This window comes from Syngnathus scovelli, chromosome 4 (assembly GCF_024217435.2).
Source record: "Syngnathus scovelli strain Florida chromosome 4, RoL_Ssco_1.2, whole genome shotgun sequence".
Classification (NCBI taxonomy): Eukaryota; Metazoa; Chordata; class Actinopteri; order Syngnathiformes; family Syngnathidae; genus Syngnathus; species Syngnathus scovelli.
The window spans coordinates 6664224-6681789 of record NC_090850.1 but is presented as its reverse complement, the minus strand read 5'-3'; the positions used below and the strand labels follow the sequence as shown (position 1 = coordinate 6681789).

The 17566-nt window shown below is 41.6% G+C and overlaps 1 protein-coding gene across 16 annotated transcripts in view; it reads right to left on the bottom strand.

Moving 5' to 3' along the window:
* Positions 1-17566, bottom strand: part of ppfia1 (PTPRF interacting protein alpha 1) — a 52942-nt gene that overhangs the window by 8277 nt on the left and 27099 nt on the right. For 7 of the 16 annotated variants that reach the window (XR_007480890.2, XM_049719141.2, XM_049719138.2 and 4 more), the window contains exons 15-27: positions 16242-16465; positions 15914-16148; positions 9340-9369; positions 5661-5785; positions 5371-5540; positions 4659-4752; positions 4283-4294; positions 3314-3395; positions 3022-3222; positions 2758-2820; positions 2339-2365; positions 370-545; positions 156-253 (exon numbers count right to left, since the gene is read on the bottom strand). Coding sequence is in view for 15 of the 16 variants with exons in the window: in XM_049719141.2 (XP_049575098.1) it covers positions 156-253; positions 370-545; positions 2339-2365; positions 2758-2820; positions 3022-3222; positions 3314-3395; positions 4283-4294; positions 4659-4752; positions 5371-5540; positions 5661-5785; positions 9340-9369; positions 15914-16148; positions 16242-16465 (1537 nt within the window). In the remaining variant the exon portion in view is untranslated. The remainder of the gene's footprint in view (positions 1-155; positions 254-369; positions 546-2338; positions 2366-2757; positions 2821-3021; positions 3223-3313; positions 3396-4282; positions 4295-4658; positions 4753-5370; positions 5541-5660; positions 5786-9339; positions 9370-15913; positions 16149-16241; positions 16466-17566) is intronic. The other 9 variants (XM_049719143.2, XM_049719140.2, XM_049719142.2 and 6 more) reach the window with 6 other exon arrangements.

The window sequence follows — 17566 nt, the reverse complement described above, 5'->3', positions numbered from 1 at the left end:
CACTTCACGATTGTGTCCCACTTGTTGTTGATTCTTGACAAAAAATTAAAATTTTATATCTTTATGTTTGAAGCCTGAAATGTGGCGAAATGTTGAAAGGTTCAAGGGGGGCGAATACTTTCGCAAGGCACTGTATTTAATACTGCTTTTGTTACCATTGAACTCCAGCTGACACTCTTCCCTTCTCCTCTCCAGCTCTTTCCGGTCATAGTTGAGCCTCCTTAAGCACATTACTCCGCACTGAAAACTGTTCCTATTGACAAGAAATTGACCATTGTTGATCAGTTATTGGCAGCCATTTTCTATACCAATGTGTATAGAAGGCTGGATTAAAACTAGACAATTGCTCGCCATATGTGCATTCATTACCTGTGGAAACTGTCAACCATCTTCAGCTGTCCCCGGAGGTCTTTCTTGGTCAGGTGATCGAGCATGCGGGCGTCCACCAGGGACTCCATGAAATATGAGCGGTACTGTGGTAGACCCAAGCTGGGTAACCACTCATTACCAATCCATTCATGATTCATGTCTCCATATGCCAATGTCTATAATAAAATATGAGAGAGAGTGAGACAGAGAGAGAGAGAGAGAGAGAGAGAGAGAGAGAGAGAGAGAGAGAGAGAGAGAGAGAGAGAGAGAGAGAGAGAGAGAGAGAGAGAGAGAGAGAGAAACAGATAGAATTAGACAAAGAAACATTTTTAAATATGGGGGCAACACTAACTTTGTAAATTAAAATACAAAACACTGAAAACGTAGCATACATAAAATGAAAATTTGTATGAAATACAAGAGGAAATGTTTAAGCTAATTCTTTTTCATGATCTGCCACAAGGATTGTCCCTTAATGCAAGTTCAGAAGCCTATTAAATTTTGTACAAAAAAGAGCCCTTGATTAATATTATCATAATTATTGTTATAGTTAATAATATCAGCAGCATTATTAGGGCTAATCAATACAGGAGTATAGGTATCAGAATTAACTTTTTTTCTCCTATGTTTTAATATTTGCAGTTTAGATCTATATTTGTTATTGCCAGTAATCATTGTACAGTGGACCCCCACCCAAATAGTTAAGATCAATTATTAAAAAAAAAAACATTAGTTTGACCGCCTGAAACTCCTCTGGGATATACTGTCAAAAAGTGTTTTTCATGAAAAAAGAGGGCCGGGGGAGGTGGTGTAAAAATACTCAAGTAGACAGCTACTTGTGTGTATGTTATGTGCATGTACAAACACAATCACTGTAATGTTAGTTTTAAATGGCATGTAATATTGTAAAGTCATTGTCGAAAAGTATTTGCAACAATCCACTTTTCCACATTATTAAATGTTTCACCTCATTCCCAAACAATACAAAAGCCTCCCCACCCATTCCCACGAAAAAACAAAAAAACAAAAAAAACAATCAAAACAACCCCCAATAACAATGAAAATGTTTAGGAACTCGTTGCAACAATAAATAAATAAATACATACACAAATAAATTCATAGACAAATAAATACATGTGAAAAATAAACTAACAAATAACTAAAATAACTCCGTTCACTGTTTTTGCTCAATAATGTTGATATTGTTGATGTACCTTGGCAGCATGACTGCAAGTCTTTTTGAATATGAGAAAGTACTACAAGCTCTTGGCAATTTTACCCATTCTTCACAAACTTCCTTGATTTGGCTGGAATGAGTCAGCACACACCCATTACTGATCTATGATGTCAAATTAGATTCAAGTGCGGGCCACTCATTTGATATCTTAGCTTGGATTTAGTGTCGTTGCCTTGCTAAAAGATGAGTTGTCCCAGGATTTTGAGGTCTGCTGAAAAACATCCCTTATTCATAATTATTCCACCACAATGTTGCGACCACCAGCGAGGTAGCCAAAACGCTCCCAAACTGCTGAAATCAACGATCTTGGAGGGTTTGCAATTTCAGGGTTATTAGTCATAATAGTTGCGTTTCTTGCGCTCTTTCAGTTGCGGCAACTGGACAGAACTACATAATATTAGTGGTTGCTTAAGTTTTGCTCACTTTGGTCACTGGAAAAAGTAGTCACATGACACACAGTTGGAGAAGGCTCACTGAAGAAAATCATCCTCAACCTAGACTAATGTTCTAAATGACCTTAAAATAATATTATTATTAGGTTTTATATCACTGTGAGCTCATATGGCTGTTGGATGGCTGTCTGGATTGGAGGCACACATTTTGTTGGGTATTGGAAGGGATAAAGAGAGACAGTTTAGTGTATTAAGAGGATCGCAATTTTGGTTCTGATTGTGACAGGCTAAAGTTCTTGAGCGAGGAGAAATTGAAAGGGTGACATGTATACGTTCAAACCTGGGCCCAGCTACTTTCGTCGTCCTCCTGGTGTTAGCATGGTTAGTGAGCATGGTGACGAGAAAAGAAAGGCTGCGTTAGTGAGTCTGCAGTGCTGGGTTAGAAGAGTTGAAAGTAAAATTTATTGTAAAAATCAAAGTGAAGGAAAATGACAAAACTCATTCTGAGCAGACATACACGTCACGCCACACTACTATATGCCACCAAAAATGCATTCCAGGAAAACTTGGGAAAGACTACTTGAATAAGACAGTGTTCCAAGTGGTTAATAATGATTATTTTTCATTTTTAATTCCAATGAAGCTGGAAGATTCTCATCAATTTGCAGATAGTGATATTCGACCAACTTGGAACAGGCCCAATAGTCAGCCAATGCTATGAAAAACAAACCAGTGTTCAGCCAATCTGAAAAGACTAACCGTAGGAGGTGTGGCTGCCAAACTTTCCATTTCTTCATGTGTGACCCAAACGTTTCCTGTCGTCTGATCATTTGACACCCCCCATCACAAGTGAGTGAAGTGTGCAGAGAAAGGACAGTGGTGCAGGACGGAAGAGAAAAGACCAGGAAGCGTTGGTTGTTACAAAAAAAAAATGCTTAAAATGTTAACCCGTGAGAGTACTATTCTAAGTCAGATAAAGAAATGTGTGCGAAACAGTGTGTCAATTATGTATGAGACAAATACCGTTCTTGAGGTGGGAGGGGCAGAAGGACTGGTGAGCGACATGATTTCCTGGATGGCAAGACGAAGTTTCAGACGATGCAAAGGGTTGCTGATGCCAATCTCCCTCTGGATTTCAGTGTCGGAAAGTGCTGACATAATGGCTCCACTCTTTACGTTTGCACGACAGGCAGCTACATACCAAGCAGGCATGCCCACCCACAGCTGGCCAAAGGACAAAAGATAGGTCAGAAACTCATCGCACAAAAAAAACCCAATACAGGTGTTCTAATAATTTTCCAGATCAATGCTGTACCTCAAGCCAAACGACAACAGTTGGTCCATCCCATTGGGCAAAAGGCAGGCCCTGCCTGCGCGCCTCATCTAACAGTTCATGCCTGACACAAAATATTATTTAAAACAATACAGTCAATTGAATTAAACCCAATTTAAGCACACAACCGCGTCCCACCCATGCACATTCAGTATCATAGCAAGCAAAAACAAAGACAAAAGCAGTGCAAGAAAACAGGACATTCTCATCTGGAAAAACATGAAAAACCACTGATGTCTTTGAAAACCAGAAGTGTGTCAAAACCTCTTAAGCCCTTTCAATGTCCTGACTATGCAGGTTCAATCAGATTGGTCTTTAGTTAAGTATCTGAAAGACAATTGGTAGTCAGCGACTGTTTACTTTGGGTACGTACTTATACTACTATAATTAAAATAACAGTTCTAAGACACTTCCTCTTAAATAGAAAAGTGGCACAGCATGCATTCAGAGAGGTATTAAGGAGAGTAATACCTTTACAATCATGCACAGCCTTGGTTTACTATCAATAGCAATACCGTTGTCAAGTATTGAGAAAACTAGAAGGCATATTGGAGGGTTCTGAGCGGGAATTCATTCAAACTGTGTGGAAAGGCGTCGTCATTATTGCTGAATTTAGAGTCGGCCACCAGATGGCGCAGTTCATTGTTAAACATGCACACGGCCAAACAAAATAAGTAAAAATATGTTCTTAGGAGAGTTTCCTACAAAAGGCATTTTCAGCACCTGGCAGATTATGCATTCTGCTGCATGTTTATAAAGAAAAGTATTTAGAAACCATTTTCCTCTTGCGCACAACTTCATGCTTTGGAGCAAAATACTGAAGTCAAAATCAGCATACACATTCACGACAGGTAAAAGAGCAGTACGGAAAAGAGATCAAACATTCAGAAGGACAGCAGCAATGAGGACCCAAATACTATGTGAAGAAAAAGCAATTATGAATCAACTTACCCTGTCTTTGGACTACATAGAGAATGAGAAGAGGAGGATAAAAAAAAGAGGCAGATTGGCAAAATAACAAAAAAACATGAAGTGATACTTAAAAGCTACTTAGTCATGGCTGTTTGGAGATCAAGCTAAAGAAATAATAAAAGAAAGACAACACGGGGTGGGAGATGACTGCTACAGAAAAGCCTGTGTGGAATGGAAAGTATTGCATATAATAATAATAAACTGATGACGTGAGTGAGCAGGAGGGAGCCAGGTGAGCAAGCAGTGTGTGCGTGCATATGTGAACCAGCATGGAAATGTAGCATGAGTGCAAGCCTAGTTGCACAAGGCTACAATGAACACTATTACATGTAGTTCTTTATTGAGTGACACCTACTTCTTCTGCAGTTTTCTGTTTTTTTCTGCAGGGCCTCCCAGGGTGCCCATTCCCAAGCCGTCCTTAGGTGAGTTCTCTGCTTCAGGAGTGCCACCTAAGAACAATAACAAAATGTTAAATGCTGGTCAGAACCTTTAAACATTGTTTAAATCTACCCTGTCCAGTTTAATGTGATGGAAATTATTTATGAGAACCAGTCTAGGATGTGCCCTGCCTTTAGCCTAAAATCATCTGGAATAGGCTCTAGTTTACCAGCGGCTTGATGGACAATTGATCTATGTACAGTCGATTTAATAACCTAAATATACCCCTATTCAAAACCAAGGTGTTTGTGACATTTAAAACGAACTACATACGTATTTAAAATGCATCCCAATCCTGTATTATCACTATGGAGTCAAATGTGGACGTGCAATGTCTCCAGTCACTACTAAAAGGGTTATCCTGGTACTTTTTTTGGTCATTTTTTATATCTATGAAGATAAAGTAGACATACAGTGTGCAGCACAATTTCCTCCTGAGAATTTTTGAGAATACATGTTGAGTGCTTCTGATGCTGTAGCACATCATGTGCTACTCAGTACATGGAGACTTCATGTTTACAGCCATTATTTTATTGGAGTGTGTGTGTGTGCGTGTGCGTGTGTGTGCTAAACTGCAGTGATATAACCAAAAGCAAGAATTTCATCAGTTACCCACAGTAGTACCTCACCTTGACTGGGAGAGTCCTTTCCAGGAAGACTCGGCCGGCCTTTCTCCTTCTTCCCAAAAAGGCGTCCAATGGAAGACTTAATGCTTTTTTTCTTGGCTGCCTTGTTCAGAGAGTCCTGGCTGCTGTTACTGCTGCTGGGGTTGCTACCCTGCCCATCTTGTATGCCAAGACTGTAAACCAAATAAAAAAAACTTTTACCAAGCATTTGGGGATAAATACCACTTGATTTCCTTATTTTATGTCAAGCCATGGATATAACATTTGTTTTAAGTGACAAGGAGAAGGCTTACCCTCGAATGTCTCTTATGTCCTCGTGGCTGGCAGCATAACCTGCTTCCCTGTTTAGGCGCATAGAGCGAGGAGTGGTGGGGGGTGATGTCTCACACTGAATAGTGGTTTTGTCATCCTGAGCTGACTGCACACAGTAGAAAAACAATGGATGACATCCAGCACTCAGATTTCGCCGTATCAAGGCCATTAAACAGAACATCGTACAAAAAAATAAGGAAACTTAGTCACCTAAAAATTTTATATAAATATGTGCATAAGTTGCATTTTCCTAAAATGTACTGTTTACTACAAATGAAAAAATATAATTTTAGATCAAATCACTCATACATCTTTTTGAAAGATAAGTTAATAAGGTGCTATTTGTTTCCTTTGACCAATCCATGCGTTGACAAAAATGACTCATGGTAGAAAAAAAATACACTACTGAATGCAAACAGACATGTTGATTATTTTCTTTTGACAAATGCGTCTGGATGACATATTAGATGACAAATATATCTAGTAGACCACCACTATTTGTAGGAAATAAGAAACGAGCCTGATCATTAATAGGTTTGAATAACTGACCCTCGCCTAAAAGTGATTGAATAGCCTACATTAGTAAAAATAAATAAACAAACTATCATATAGTCCCCAAACCATTTCAAATCCTATTGAACACTCTCAACCATGTTCAAATATTGCTGTATGCTTCAAAATACAGCATAGTAAATATCTTAAAGCTAAGCACGCAGATACATAATGCACTAGGGTTGCAATTGACAATAATTGGAATAATCGATTAATCAGTCCATTATTTTGTCCATTAATCGACGAATCAGAATTTTGAAAAATATTAAATTTCCATGTCTTCATTCCAAAGCAGGACATTACTGTATTTTCCGGACTATAAGTCGGAGTTTTTTTTGATAGTTTGGCCGAAGATGCGACTTATAATCAGGAGCGACTTATATGTGAAATTATTAACACATTATTATTTGATCATTAACACATACACACACTTACTATGATGATCACTTCAAAGTCAAAGTCAAAGTCAAAGTCAGCTTTATTGTCAATTTCTCCACATGCCAAAGACACACAAAGAAACCGAAATTTCGTTCCCCCCTATCCCACGGTGACAAGACATGGCTCACAACAGACAAACAAGTAACAAGTATAACAAAAGCGTGCTGAATAAATAATGAATAAATAACACAACAATAAATAAATAAATAAGAGGAGCAGAAAAAAAAGGAGCAAGTGCGCGTACAGCAGACATTCCCGAAAATAGCGCAACAGTGCCACACGCTACGCAGAAGGGGGTAGCGAGTTCAGGGCCCTAACAGCCTGGGGAAAGAAGCTGTTGGCAAGTCTGGTGGTGCGGGAGCGCAGGCTCCTGTACCTCTTCCCAGAGGGCAGAAGGTCAAACAAAGAGTGAGCCGGGTGACTCACATCTCTGGCAATCGAGGTTGCCTTGCGGGCGAGATGGGAGGTGTAAATGTCCTTCAGGGAGGGGAGCGAAGCACCAATAATCTTACCAGCCGTATTCACTATGCGCTGCAGGGCCTTCAAGTTCTGTTCAGTGCAGTTATCACCCCAGACAGCGATGCAACTGGTGATGACGCTCTCAATAGTGCCACGGTAGAATGTAGACAGGACTGCCTGAGGAGCACATGCACGCCTGAGCTTCCGCAGGAAGTACAGGCGGCGCTGAGCTTTCTTTGCCAGTGACGAGGTGTTTGCGGACCAGGAGAGGTCCTCACTGATGTGCACCCCCAGGAACTTGGTGCAGCTCACCCTCTCCACCACAGCACCGTCGATGATCAGCGGCAGGTGTGTTGTGTGACCCTTCCGGAAGTCAACAATGATTTCCTTGGTCTTATTAACGTTCAGCAGGAGGTTGTTGTCCCTGCACCACGTGGTCAGAAGGTCAACTTCCGACCTGTACCGAGTCTCGTCGCCCTTCGTGATGAGACCCACCAGAGTCGTGTCGTCAGCAAACTTCACTATGCGGTTGTCGCTGTAGGTCGCAGTGCAGTCATGCGTCAGCAGGGTGAAGAGTAATGGACTGAGCACGCAGCCCTGGGGGGCCCCCGTGCTCAGCGTGATGCTGGCGGAGATTTTGTCGCCAACACGCACCACCTGAGGCCTCTGACAGAGGAAGTCCAGTATCCAGTTGCAGAGGGAGGTACTGAGGCCCAGCTTGTCGAGTTTGCAGATGAGTCGCTGCGGCACAATGGTGTTGAAGGCAGAGCTGAAGTCCACAAACAGCAACCTCACATACGAGTCCTTTCTCTCCAGATGGGTGAGGGCCGAGTGGAGGGCAGAGCAGATGGCATCCTCAGAGGACCGCTTGGCACGGTACGCAAACTGGAAAGGGTCAATGGTGGGGGGGAGAACGGACTTGATGTGCTCCATGACCAGCCGCTCAAAGCACTTCATGATGATGGGCGTCAGTGCCACAGGGCGGTAGTCATTGAAGCAGGACGGTGCAGGTTTCTTCGGCACAGGAACGATGGTGGCAGCCTTGAAACACGAGGGGACGATGGCCTGCTGCAGGGAAACGTTAAAGATGTCCGTGAAGACACCCGACAGCTCCCCAGCGCAGTCCTTCAGCGCTCGACCCGGGATGTTGTCAGGGCCCGCCGCCTTACGGGTGTCAATAGCGGCAAGCGCCCTCCTCACACCGTCGGCAGAGAGGCGCAGGGGCTGCTCGTGTGGGGGGGGGAGTGGTCTTCAGAGGGCAAGTGCTGTTCTGAGTCACGTGTTATTTTCACTTTAAACCACGAGGGCGCACTAGGCCTGTGGAATTATTAGAACCGCAACTGACAATGAGTCAAACCTCAGCGCCGCATGTACTTCCAAAGTCAGCAGCGGCGTTGTTTATAAGTGACATGGAGGACAAATATTTCAATGGATTTAATGATTTGGAGTGACACGGATAGTTCGATAAAATTGTTAATTATGTTGTAGTTATTTGATATATAGTTTATATATCGTTATATAGGCCTGTGGAATATTTGGAACCGCAACCGACGATGAGTCTGACATCAGCGCCGCATGCACTTCCGGAGTCAGCAGCGGCGTTGTTTACACAGAGGATGAAGACTTCGATGGATTTAATGATTTGGAGTGACATGGATGGTTTGATAAACGTGTTATTTCTGTTATAGTTATTTGAATAACTGTTAATATGTTACGTCAGGCACGTTCTCAGTTCCTTGTTTGTTTATGTATCGTTAGCATACCGTATCGTTTAGCCTGTTGTTGCCTATTCATGTCCGTTATTGGTGTTGGATTTTGTCAAATAAAGACCCCCCCAAATACGACTTGTACTCCGGTGCGACTTATGTTTTTTTCTTCTTTATTATGCATTTTATGGCTGGTGCGACTTGTACTCAGGAGCGACTTATAGTCCGGAAAATACGGTAAGTTATACTTTCTGCACTAACAATTAGAAATAATTACGATTCAGTAAAGTTACTGTTTTGGTTCGTAATATGTTGGAAAGTAAGTAAAAATGACGATGATTGCTTTAGATCCGCTTGAAAAGAAAATGCCCCAAAACAAATATGTGGGGTCCACTGTACATCACTGCAGAAGAATGGGAGAAACAAAAGCTAAACACATTTGGGACAAGAGGTGAGTGAAGGTACTGAAAGCTGACACATTCAGTGAAGCAGGCCTCTAGTTTACCTTCCTGCGGTGCTTGCGCAGGTCACTAGGCTGAAGCATGGTAAAAAAAAGAGAGAGACAGGAGAAAAGCAGTTAGTAAGAAGTAAGACCGAACACCAGTGGAATCAAGCCATGCACAAACAAACCAAGAGGAACATATTGGTAGCAGTAACTGTTTTTGTTGACAAACCAAACACATGTAAAGTGGACAGTCAATGACTGATATTATAAATTGTAAAGTCACAAGTTCTTGGAGCGGTCAAGCACACAACACAAGTGAGTAAAGAATAGCAACCCAGCAAACAACCAAGCTGGGAGTTGCAGAGAGTCAAACCAATTGGATAGGTGCAGCCAAGCTCAAATGCCTATCAGGCAAACAATTTTTGGTGGATTAAACTTTCACATACTTAAAAACTAATAAGATAAAATACATTTAAGAAATGGATGGCTAGAAGGCTACTATACGTGATATTACACATGGCCAAAAGCTTCTTACAGATGTACATGCCTGAGAAGTCAACTCTTTCCATTGTTTGCCTTGAATGGGGGCAGCACTCCCTCCCCTCTGCATTCCACAGAGGCCTGGCATTAGCAGAGCAAATAAACCATCAGCCTGCCACATTTCTATGGAAGTTTGTTTTGCCCCAAGAGCAAAATACCGAATCATTCATTTCCTTTTCTCTACGGACATTGTGAGGTCAGGGCATGGAAGAAATTAGTGAGCTATAAATGGGAAACAGGAAGCAGAAATTGTGGGGTGAACAGAAAAGTAAATCTGATCAGTTATAATGTTGCTCTGATAGCTCTTGGTTTAAATACAGCGCATTCAAAACTGCACAAGCACTCAGTATACATTGCTGGAAAATATTCCTTAAGAGTTATCAAAAGCCACTAAAGCACAAAGACCAGACCTCAAGTCTTTTTTCTCTATACATGACTTCTCCCTTCACACTAAATAAAGGATTGACTCGGAATGTTACAAAAACGAAGGAACTGCAAAACTGAGTAAGGGTCACGGAGTTCTACATGAGCAGCGGCTTGATGGTGCAAATACTGGCCGTATTTCACTGTTTAGGATCACCTATAGTTCACTGATTAACTCAATTGGGACAGTACAAATTTTCATCAATAAATACAATGAAAGCAACATGTCCTTGCATGTACTTTAATATCTAATAGTCAATATTTTGAGTTTTAGCCACTTAAATTGAGTGATCATCATTGATCTTTTTGCGGAACTGTGCACGTTTTTTTATGAGTCAAGTTAAATCCTTCCAGAAGGCATGGCTTGAACAGAACACACAGTATAAAGCCTGGAAAATGTCAAATTTAAAATATTAAGTAGATTTTATTGTATTAATTAATTAAATTAATTAATTAATTAATTAATTAATTAAAAACTTAAAGTAAATACACCAAGGTAAGCTTGCCTAAAGGTTGATATGATTCATATACTGGGTAAGTGTCAGTTCTTTGGTGTTGCCATATTCCTAATTTTAACACTGCTCATAAAGGCCAGTATTTTTTATGCCTTATTGCCCGATTGCTGTTCATTACAAACAGCACTGAAACATGGTTGAAATCCAGCTGGGGATTTTCCAATTTGGGCAGTAATGTCAGAGGTGTTACGATGCTTGAAATGAGGATACATGAGCCCAAAAAAATAAAAAGTTGTTTCAAATTATAGCTAGACTGCACCTGTCATAGAATAGAAGGGAAACAAAGAGATTTGCGGGATACCTGAGAATATGGTACATAGCTATAGACTTGAGGATGAGCAATGAAGCCAGTTGCTCCAAAAGGTAGGCAAGTTACTGTCTGCTGGGAGAGGGAGCTCTGGATGATGTAGGGATCAACGCAATAATGCTACAGTTTGGGGAGGGGGCAGTCACATGTTATACACTTGCATACACACGGCATGTTAGTATACACTCATAGGAGAAATGAAGGGACACTTTGGATAAGCAAAACAAAAAAGCGAACAATAAACACAAATAGAAATCTATGATGTAGTATGACGCCATTTTCAAATATACAGTGGGGCAAAAAAGTAAAGCCACCAATAGTGCAAGTCCTCCAACTTAAAAGATGAGCTGCCTGTAATTTTCATCCTAAATACACTTCAACTATGAGACAAAATTAAAAAAAATACAGAAAATCACATTGTCTTATTTTTAAAGAATTTATTTGCAAACTATGGCGGAAAATAAGTATTTGGTCAATAACAAAAGTTAATATCAATACTTTGTTATATACCATTTGTTGGAAATGACAGAGGTCAAACGTTTAATGTAAGTCTTCACAAGGTTTTCACACACTGTTGCTGGTATTTTGGACTATTCCTCCATGCAGATCTCCTCTTGAGCAGTGACGTTTTGGGGTTGTCGCTGGGCAACACGGACTTTCACCTCCCTCCAAAGATTTTCTATGGGGTTGAGATCTGGAGACTGGCGAGGCCACTCCAAGACCTTGAAATGCTTCTTACGAAGCCACTCCTTAGTTGCCCGGGCGGTGTGTTTGGGATCATTGTCATGCTGAAAGACTCAGCCACTCTTCATCTTCAATGCCCTTGATGATGAAGGAGGTTTTCACTCAAAATCTCACGACACATGACCCCATTCATTCTTTCCTTTACATGGATCAGTCGTCCTGGTCCCCTTGCAGAAAAACAGCCCCAAAGCATGATGTTTCCACCCCCATGCTTCACAGTAGGAATGGTGTTCTTTGAATGCAACTCTGCATTTTTCTCCTCCAAACACGACGAGTTGAGTTGTTGTTACCAGAGAGTTCTATTTTAGTTTCATCAGACCATATCACATTCTCCCAATCCTCTTCTGGATCAAATGCTCTCTAGGAAACTTCAGACAGGTCTGGACATGTAAAGGCTTAAGCAGGGGGACACGTCTGGCACTGCAGGATTTGAGTCCCTGGTGACATAGTGTGTTACTGAAGGTAGTCTTTGGTCCCAGCTCTCTGCAGGTTATTCACTAGGTTCCCCCGTGTGTATCTGGGATTTTTTTGCACCGTTCTTGTGATCATTTTGACCCCACAGGGTGATATCTTGTGTGGAGCCCCAGATTGAGGGAGATTATCAGTGGTCTTGTATGTCTTCCATTTTCTAATAATTGCACCCACAGTAGATTTTTTCGCACCGAGCTGCTTGCCTATTGCAGATTTAGTCTTCCCTGGCTGGTGCAGGTCTACAATTTTTTTTCTGGTGTCCTTTGACAGCTCTCTGGTCTTGGCCATTGCAGAGTTTGGTGTCTTTTATACTGATGAGTTCAAACAGGTGCCACTAATGTAGGTAACGATTGGAGGACAGTGAGCACCTGAAATCAGGGTTGTTTGTAGGTGACCAAATACCGTAATCTTCGGACTATAAGTCGCGTTTTTTTTCATAGTTTGGGGGGGGGGAGGGGGGCGCAACTCATAATAAGGAGCGACTTATGTGTTTTTTTTTCAAAAAAAAAAAAAGTAAAATCGCGATAAACGAACTGCGATGTAGCGAGGGATTACTGTAATTTCAAGTGACGTCAGCAGTGCGACGCGCCGGTTGTTTACAAAAAGGACAGAGATTCATCAAGATGACGAAGGGCCCCACGTACTACCGGCATCATTAGCGGCTTTGTTTGTAAGTGACACGGAGGACAAAGTGTTTGAAGGATTTGGAGTTACACAGAAGGTTTGAAAAACTATTATGGCTTTTACGCACTCCGGTCCTACTCTACTGAGCTCTTTTTCACCTCCGTGGATAGAAGTCTGGGGCCGGCGCTCGGCCGGGTGGCTGATCGGGAACGGTGGATGGCGCTCGGTCATGGCTTTTACGCACGCCCGGTCCTATTCTATGGATCTCTCTTCCACCTCTGTGGCTGGAAGTCCATGCCGCCACAGGCCTGGAAGTTTGTTTTGTTAAATAAAGAGCCGTTTACCAAACCCACGTCTTTCCTTGTACTTTGTTAACGCTACAATATAGTTATATACTAGATCTGTGGAATAACGACAAGGCTGACGTCAGGGTGCACGCGCGGTGTTATTGACAAAGGACGAGGAATTTGATCGATGGATTTAATGATTTAGAGTGCACTGATGATTTGATAATATTATTGCTTATATAAGTTATTTGATATCTAATTTATATATCATTATATGGGCCTGTGGAATATTTTGAAGTGCAAGCGCCGTCAGCAGCGCGCACCCATTGTTGACAAAGGACGATCGATGGATTTGATGAATTGGAGTGACACAGATGGTTTTATAAACGTGTTATTTATGTAATAGTTTTTTTTTAATCACTCTGAATGTTACGTCAGGCCCGTTCTCAGCTCTTTGTTTGTGTTTATGTTACGTTAGCATACCTATTGTTTAGCCTGTTGTTGCTGGTTCATGTCTGTTCTTGGTGTTGGATTTTGTCAAATAAATTTCCCCCCAAAATGCGACTTGTGCTCCGGAGCGACTTATATATGTTTTTTTTCACGTTATTGTGCATTTTATGGCTAATGCGACCTATATTCCGGAGCGACTTTTAATCCGAAAATTACGGTACTTATTTTCCCGAAGAATTTACCAATTATTTCATTAAAAATCCTACAATGTGATTTCCTGGATTCATTCCCCCCTTTCTGTCTCTTATAGTTGAAGTGTACCTATGATGAAAATTACAGCCATCTCTGATCTGGTGGCTAAATACTTTTTTGCCCTACTGTAGTACTAGTACGTGGTTAAAAAAATAGAGACTAGGTGCTCCAACTCTGTTTCTCTCTGTTAAGATAGGGCTGGCATGCAGCGATTCGGTCATTACGCACAAGTCGGAAGCCTGGTGTCAGGTGAAATTCTTCCCATGTAAAATACCTATCCGTTCTCTGCCACGATAATGGCCGTCTAACTTAACCTGCATTATTATTATTTTTTTTTTATGGACTTAGGAGGGTGCGTGCACTTTGAGCCAGCCATCCTTGCTCGCTCTCATTCACTCGCGTCAAGACTCTCTGTGCGTTTTGGCAACGGAGACTACGCGCTTATCTATCCATATTAAAGGGAAATGTGCTTTCGGCAGTTTGCAAACATATTTTTAAGTGTTTAACTTATAATTATATTAATATAATATGTAGTATTGGAGTGCTCGTGTGGATTGGTGGGTGGCGAAGAATGTGCAGGGAAACTGCATGAACTTGTTTTCTTTGAAGTGTTGTGGAATAGGCCCAGACAGGGAGTACCGGACGAGAACACCTCAAGGTCGGTGAGAAACGAGAACAACAGCACGTATATGTGGTCGGGCTTTGCGGGGAAATCCAACCACCTGACCTCAGCGATAACACCGACATGGGGAGGAGATGGCCATCGACCAATCATCTCACAATATTTTGCATGCTTTAATATTCATATTGTGTTTCTTTAAAACTGGGCAACCCGGAAGAATGTGTCGTCTTTTGGTAGTCACAAAAACGCACGAGTTTTAGTGTGAGGGACCCGGGACCCAGGCCTGTATTAGTGCGCTTTGTCAGGAATAAACAATTGGTAAATTTGGTCTGATTGATCTACTGGTCTTCTCTTTGGCAGAACAAACTCGCAAAATTGTTAGGTGCACCAGTGTGTGGATTAGGACATAGCAATTTATGTGTTAAGTGTTGATCGCAATTTGGAGTCAGATCAATAACTAAAATCCCTAACCTAACAATATCCAATGAGGAATTATACGTAAATACTGTATTGTTAGAAACTGAAAACACAGTATGTAAAGTCAGGTTCACAACGATTTGAACATTGATAGAATTTTCAGCATTCCAGCTCTGTACAACTTTTGTACTGTCCTGGGTATATATGATATTATTGGCAGTTTTATGTTGAAAGTTTTTTCTTCAATTGTTCCAAAATGTTGAAATGTTTGTAATATGTTTTATTGTGTAAAACATAGTCTAATGATTATCCTTACAGTAATTGCTTTAATTAATAAAAATTAAAACAATTCTAAGTTGTTTTGCTGTCAACAATTATTTTACTGCTATTTTAGCGTTTCAAGTGTTTTCTGAGGTATATTATTTCAGTAAAAAAATAGAAGAATTTTATGCGCCTACAGTATCAAAGTAAAAATGTTGGTATCACGACAACACGAGTCTCTCGTGAGGATCAGATAAACGATGAATGTTTATTTGATCAAGTGGATGCACCCAGCCATGAATTGAGACAAGGAGTCTACTCGAGGCCATTAATTGAAGAAATACTGGTGCATCGGCAGATTTCTAATAAACTGAAAAAGCCTGTTAGTTCAGCACACCATGTCGCATCACAAGTCAGTCAACCATTTTCATGTTGTTACTTCCTCATCGATGCAAAAATACACATTTCAAAAATATAATTTCAGGGGTTCAAATGCTGTGATTAATCAATCAAAGTACAGTACATGTATATATGCCAGATGCCCAGCATTGAGTAAAGCCAAGGGCGCTAACAATATAAATTAAAAATTGATACATATGATAATGGGGGGCTCCAAATGAATTATAATTGCTGTAATTAATATTTTGGTTAAACCCCACAGCTGTTAAATCTTTAGAATTACATGTTAAAAAAAAGAAAAAAAAATCAAGAGAAGTCTTACCAGGGTCATGACACCCATCCGGTCTAATTCTCTATGGGGGCTGTGAGGAATACGTCTTGGTGTGGAGTGGCCAGAGCCTGGAGGAGAGTTGCTGCCCATAGGAGAGCCGGCAGATAGTGAAGGCTGTAAGGAGCTTATTGAACGGAAACGTCCTCCAAGGCTGTCACCACTGCCCACCCTGTACTCAATTTCCTCAGCTCGGATGGCTGTGTTTTCCTTCTCTTCTTGAATCATTCTAAAAGAATAAAAAAGCAGTGAAATGTTTGTAAATTACACGGCAACACAATAATCAAATTTGTGGTGGTTGTTTCTGCCTTGGCTGGAGTACCTGATTTCATTGTTGATCGCATCAAGTTGCTCCTGCAGCATTAAGGCCAGAGTCTGTGCATCTGCCTGACCACCAGGGGACAAAAGATCGACAGAGCTGAAGATAGTCTCTCGATCCTCCTCCAGGTCCGAGGCATCCATATCACTCTCGAAAGCCTGGGCCACATTAGCAAGTACATTGGCCTGTTGGACACGCTCCCACTCCTGTTCATTAAGAGTCTGCACCTGAATTGAAAAACAAATATTGTAAACAAGAATGACAGAAGAGATTTAGAAGCCACCTGGATACTTAATTAGTTGTTAATAAACAATAGACAAGTGGACGTCAGTATATATTTTTTGCTCCTTTATGGTGACTTACTTGACGCTGAAGTCCAAAGGCAAGCAAACAAAAAGACAAAGCAGATTTTTAAAACCAACTTCAACCACACAATAGAAAGGACATTAAGTAGGATACAGTGCGTAGTACCCCAAAATAATTCAAATAAACAAATCAAAACATAGGCGGCTCGGTGACGCACTGGGTAGCACGTCCGCCTCACAGTTAGGAGGGTGCGGGTTCGATTCCACCACAGGCCCTCCCTGTGTGGAGTTTCAATGTTCTCCCGGGCCCGCGTGGGTTTTCTCCGGGCACTCCGGTTTCCTCCCACATTCCAAAAACATGCTTGGTAGGCCGATTGAAGACTCCAAATTGTCCCTAGGTGTGAGTGTGAGTGCGATTGGTTGTCTGTCTCTGTGTGCACCAGTTCAGGGTGTCCCCCGCCTACTGCCCGATGACGGCTGGGATAGGCTCCAGCACGCCCGCGACCCCCGTGGGGACTAAGCGGTTCAGAAAATGGATGGATGGATGGATGGAAATCAAAACATCCTCAGTAAATGTTAATACAGTGGAGCCTCGGTTTTCCAACGTCTTGGTTCTCGAACAAATCGGTATTCGAACAAAAAATTCGAGATTTTATTGCTTTGGATGTCAGACGAAATTCGGTTGTCGAACCTCGCGAGATGAGCCGAGAGGACCCGCACGCCAACCGACTCCGTTCGTTATACATTCTCGTTACTCTGAGGATTGCATCAACTCTAATCATGAGTCCAAAGGAAGCAAGTGGGAGCAGTAAAGCCATCCTAAAACACAAAGACGCTCCTAAAGCAATGCAACAGTGAGCGCCCGGCGTGCTGCGGTTGCGCGATCGGACCAAATTAAGCTCTCTGCGCACTGAGGTCCACTTAAATTTTGGAAAGCAAATCAGGACTTTAAAAATATTTTCTAAATTTCAGCGACGGCTCTGTCACAATAGTGCGACCAGCGCGGTGCAGTTGTGCGGTCGC